The 4,630-nt window shown below is 39.0% G+C and overlaps 1 protein-coding gene across 1 annotated transcript; it reads right to left on the bottom strand.

Moving 5' to 3' along the window:
- Window positions 1-954: 954 nt before the first annotated feature.
- Window positions 955-2,872, bottom strand: LOC136664462 (uncharacterized). The gene is made up of 5 exons (XM_066641643.1): window positions 2,780-2,872; window positions 2,371-2,683; window positions 1,836-1,973; window positions 1,523-1,696; window positions 955-1,299 (listed from the first exon to the last, which is right to left on the bottom strand). Exons 1-5 carry the CDS (start codon window positions 2,870-2,872, stop codon window positions 1,136-1,138), a joined length of 882 nt encoding a protein of 293 aa, XP_066497740.1. The 3' UTR covers window positions 955-1,135.
- Between the last annotated feature and the right edge of the window lie 1,758 nt (window positions 2,873-4,630).

The following is a 4,630-nucleotide window of genomic DNA, read 5'->3' as shown; positions in this document are numbered from 1 at the left end:
GGGAAACAGCGAGAATGACAGGAATTGAATGTAATTTCACAAAACTCTGCTAATTTAATTCACAAATGTCTAATCAAACAAAAATAGGATTTTGAAATTAGAAATAAATAAACATACCTTTGTTTAAACTCTATGAGGAATAGAATGAGAAAAATAGAAGATTTGTATTCAGATAAAGATATCAGGGAATTCTGGTGTTTCATTTCAAAAGAAAAGCCCTTTAAATTATTATGTTTTTATTATTTTAATTCTACCTTTTGATTGTTATTAAAAAGGTATTTTGCTTTTTAAAAAAGTCCTTGAATGAACCAGTGTATGCTCCATAGACAGGTCCCCCATATGGAGTATGGCTGTATTTAAAATAGATTTACTACAGAATCTCTGACAAATCAAGTCCACTAGGTGTCAGTATAATGGCTTAAATATAAATTGAAGAACCATTAAAGAGAATGACTGACTGTTTCTTTAAATTAACTAAGAAGCTTTAACAACCAGTGGAAAGCATTAGGCAAATACATCTGAATTTAGAGGCAACTTGGTGTAAACTGCCTGTCATTATACATAAGAATGTTTTATCCTAATGTTTTTAATGGTGCTGTCAAACTGGTGAGAGGAATCCCTTTACTTTTACTCAGGGTAGTTTTGATGATTTTTTCATTAGAATTTCTTAGTTTGCTCAGTAAAAGTTTCAGGGAGAGTTTTAGTATCAGACAGAAACTTAAATATGCAGTTATCAGCTCAAACAGAAAAACAGGAGCTCTGTGTGTGTGTGTGTGTGTGTGTGTGTGTGTGTTTGTGTGTGTGTCTGTGTGAGAGACAGAGTTATCAGGTCTGTGATAAGGTCTTATCAAGTTTATGATATTTATTACATATAAATATATTACATAAAAATGTATGTAAATGTATTACATAAAATGAAATCAACAGTAGTGATGCTGTGTTTACACCAAACACCACCGCTAATACAGACTCTGTTAAAAGTGTGAAATATGGGAGGAATGTGTCCAAATTGAGTAAAGTGATTAATTAATCAAAATATTTATTAACGTCTTACATTCATGCGTTCACATGTGTTAACTTGATTAAAAGTGATCTTTAATTTCCCATACTACACATTTCAATAAATTTGCTCATCCTAATAGTCATTGTCCACTGCAGTTTTCTCTGCCTCTGCATCTATATCAACATAGTCATCATTGTCCGAGTCCTCTTCCTGATGGACAATGGCTTCCTGATTTTCATAATCGTCTTCCTCTGTCTCTTCCTTTTCATCTTCAATCCAATATCTGTTGCTGATACCTGGGGATTGATTGTCAAAGTAAATTAATTAAAGAGATATAAAATCACCTGGGAAAGCACATGCTACAGAATAACAATTTATTGTTTGTTGTAATGGTTTCCCAAGAGACAGGAGTTTCAGTAAAAGTGCCTGAGCTTCCTTTAATTCCGGCTACGATAATGAATAGTTTAATATTTCAGAATATTTCAGGGAACAAGATTTACACAGAGCTTGTTTGATCACCTGCTTTGTTTTTCTTCACTGCTTTATTCACTTTGTCAGTGTTTACATTGATGTAGTCTCCTTCAGAATCATCTGAGTCTTCTTTGTGGTAAAAAATTGCCTCTGCATTTTCATAATCGTCTTCATCTTCTGCCTCATTGTTCCCTCCAGTTATTCCATACGTGTTTTTAGCTCCTACAGAAGAATTGTGTGTTTGGTGTTATCATAGTATAATCCTACATTTTTCTAAACTGATAACAGATATTATTTTAATAATAAAGTTAACAGCAAAGCCCCAGAAGAATATTATAAATTCAGAAAAGTCTGTACTTACGATGTCTGGGATCCATATTTACATCCATCTGATGAACTTCTTGTCTTTTGCTTCTCTTTATGAAGTAAATGATGATAGGCACTAATATGAGGAACAGTCCTGCTGACACTCCTGAGGCGATGATGGGAACAGGGGATGCTGCAGGAGAAATCACCATCAAAACTTACCTCACTTCAAATTTCTAACTTCACATTTAGGAACATAATGAACAAATAAGGGCGGCACGGTGTGAGGAGTTGGTGTGTTCTCCCCGTATACGCGTGGGTTTCCTCTGGGTGCTCCGGTTTCCTCCCACAGTCCAAAAACACACGTTGCAGGTGGATTGGCGACTCAAAAGTGTCCGTAGGTGTGAGTGTGTGTGAATGTGTGTGTGTGTCTGTGTTGCCCTGTGAAGGACTGGCCTCCAGGGTGTATTCCCGCCTTGCGCCCAATGATTCCAGGTAGGCTCTGGACCCACTGCGACCCTGAATTGGATAAGCGGTTACAGATAATGAATGAATGAATGAACAAATATTAGTACTTTATTAGACTTTACCTTTCACTGTGACGCTCAGTAATGGAGTGGAACTGGAGGTAAAGGTGCGTGTAGACACGGCTACTTCATAAACACAGCTGTAGCTTCCTTGGTGGGTGAAATCTGCCTCAGGAAAGAAGAAGAAGGCTGAGTGATTCACAGCTGACTGTGTTCTGGTGATGCTGGATCCATTGAACTCCAAGTGGAAGGATCCCCCTGGATACTGTGGCTCTGTGAAGCAGATGATGGAGAAGCTGTGTCCCCTGGTCACCTCTGAGCTTTGAAGCCACCAGTGGAAGTCTCCATCAGGAGAAGAACTGAAGGAGATGTTGGGCTGCAGCAGGTTCACTTAAAAACAAGAGGGACTCGAATATGAAACAGCAAATGATGGCTCAGATTTGACAGGAACTACAAACAAGACCCATCTTACCCACAACAGAGAAACGAACAGAGCTGCTCTGAGGAGAGCTGAAATCTCGACTGGAGACTCTGGTCTGGTATTGGCAGTAGTAAGACCCCTCATGAACAAAGTCCACTTTTGTTAAACTGAAGGTGACTGAGGTCCCACTCTTGGTTTCTCTAAATGATCCAGAGCTCTTTATCAGAGAGAAGGATCCACCTGTGAACTTGGTTTCTACAGAGCAGCTGATATCAACCTTCTCTCCCCATGTGACCTCTCTTGAGGAATGGAGAGAGATCCGTGGAGTGGGTAGAGTTACTGGAAAAGGAACAGGTTTTACCATGAGATTTACCAAAACAATTGTCAAAATGTGTCTAAATGTGACTGATTTATTTTAACAGAATTACATTTTACAAGTGCACTCTGGAGTTCCTTTAGGAGTACGACTAGATCAAGTGTGGAACATCTCCTTTCATGCTGTCTATTCATATAAAATTCAGCACTAATCTCAGAACAACCCAAGAACAGCTGTTTAATCCACTCAGATTTCTTTTGGGGGACTCACTCCCACGCAGAATACAGGCCCAAATACTGTTATTTATTTTCCCCTCAGTCTACAACCTAATGGACCTAGTGCAGGGCGTCCCAAAAGCAAGAGACAGAAAACACCCATATAAAAGACGGTGATCCAGTTTTAGAAAGAAGTGGGGAACCATGGCCAAACAGGTTTTGCTCTTGCCTTAAATCTTGTGTCTAAAATCAGGATCAGTATTTTTTCAGATGGGTGTTTTTTTCTGTGTCCTTAGGGGCACCCTGTAAATGTCTTTGGGAAGATGATCATTCTTAAAGCCCCTCCTTACATTGTTATTTAATATAAATTTCAAACTCTATGTTCCTTTCTCCTTGACGGGGCACCTCAGCATTTCCCCGTCTCCTCCCTGTTCCTCATTGTTCTCTCTTAGTTTAATCTCCTCATAAAGAGGAGGTCTGCACTTCTGATTGTAAGAAGTAACTACAAATACATTCTCTCCTCAAAGTCAAACAGGTTCTTCTCATACCACGAGTGTATGTTGAAGGCATATTTAAACATAAAGGAATACTAGTTCATGCCAAGTACAGTTTTCTTAATACAACTAGACACAACCCACACTCAAGGTCTCTGCAGAACCCGCCTCCATCTCTCAGACCTTTCTGTTCATTAAATGGAGCAATTTGTTTGTAGTGGAGCTGTCAGGAACCTAGTGAACTGTGCTATTGTTTATCATTTCTTTTCACCGTTAAGTTCAGACGTTTTAACAGTCGTGTTGTGTTCTGCTCTTTGTTGCACTAACACACACTCTGTACCCTGCATGTCAGCTTCAGTTAACTTCTTATTAGAACTCTCCTTTCCATGTTAAAGGAACTCTAGGTAAGAGATGGGTTTTTTGCTCCTGGGGCTCCACCTAGTGTAATTAATTATTACTTCACTGTAGTGAAATCATTAGGGAAGGGGAGGGAGTGGGTGGTTTTCTACTCTCTCCATAAATTACTCTATAGAGCAGTGTTTGCCCAAATGACATGGCAGACAAGGTGTTTACTTGTGTTAAAGGTGTATAATATTGTAAAGTAATTTTTGCTGAAGTCATTACAATATCGAACTGTGTTAAAATGTACTGAGTCATTGTGTGTGCCCTTACCCACAGTAATGCTGATAGAGTTGCTCCTGGATGATCTGATACAAGAACGTCTCCAGTAGGAATAGTCACAGCTGTACTGGCCTTGACTTGAGGAGTCCACTGTGAAACTAAATGTTGTTGAAGATTCAGCTGTTTGGGTTTGTATAGTTCTCCCATCTCTGTATAAACGGTATTCTGCAGAAGTGTACTCTGAGATGGGTGAAGT

The sequence above is a fragment of the Hoplias malabaricus genome, chromosome 13, assembly GCF_029633855.1.
Source record: "Hoplias malabaricus isolate fHopMal1 chromosome 13, fHopMal1.hap1, whole genome shotgun sequence".
Taxonomy (NCBI): Eukaryota; Metazoa; Chordata; class Actinopteri; order Characiformes; family Erythrinidae; genus Hoplias; species Hoplias malabaricus.
Note: the sequence above shows the minus strand (reverse complement) of the source record. Positions and strands in the feature narration are given on the sequence as shown.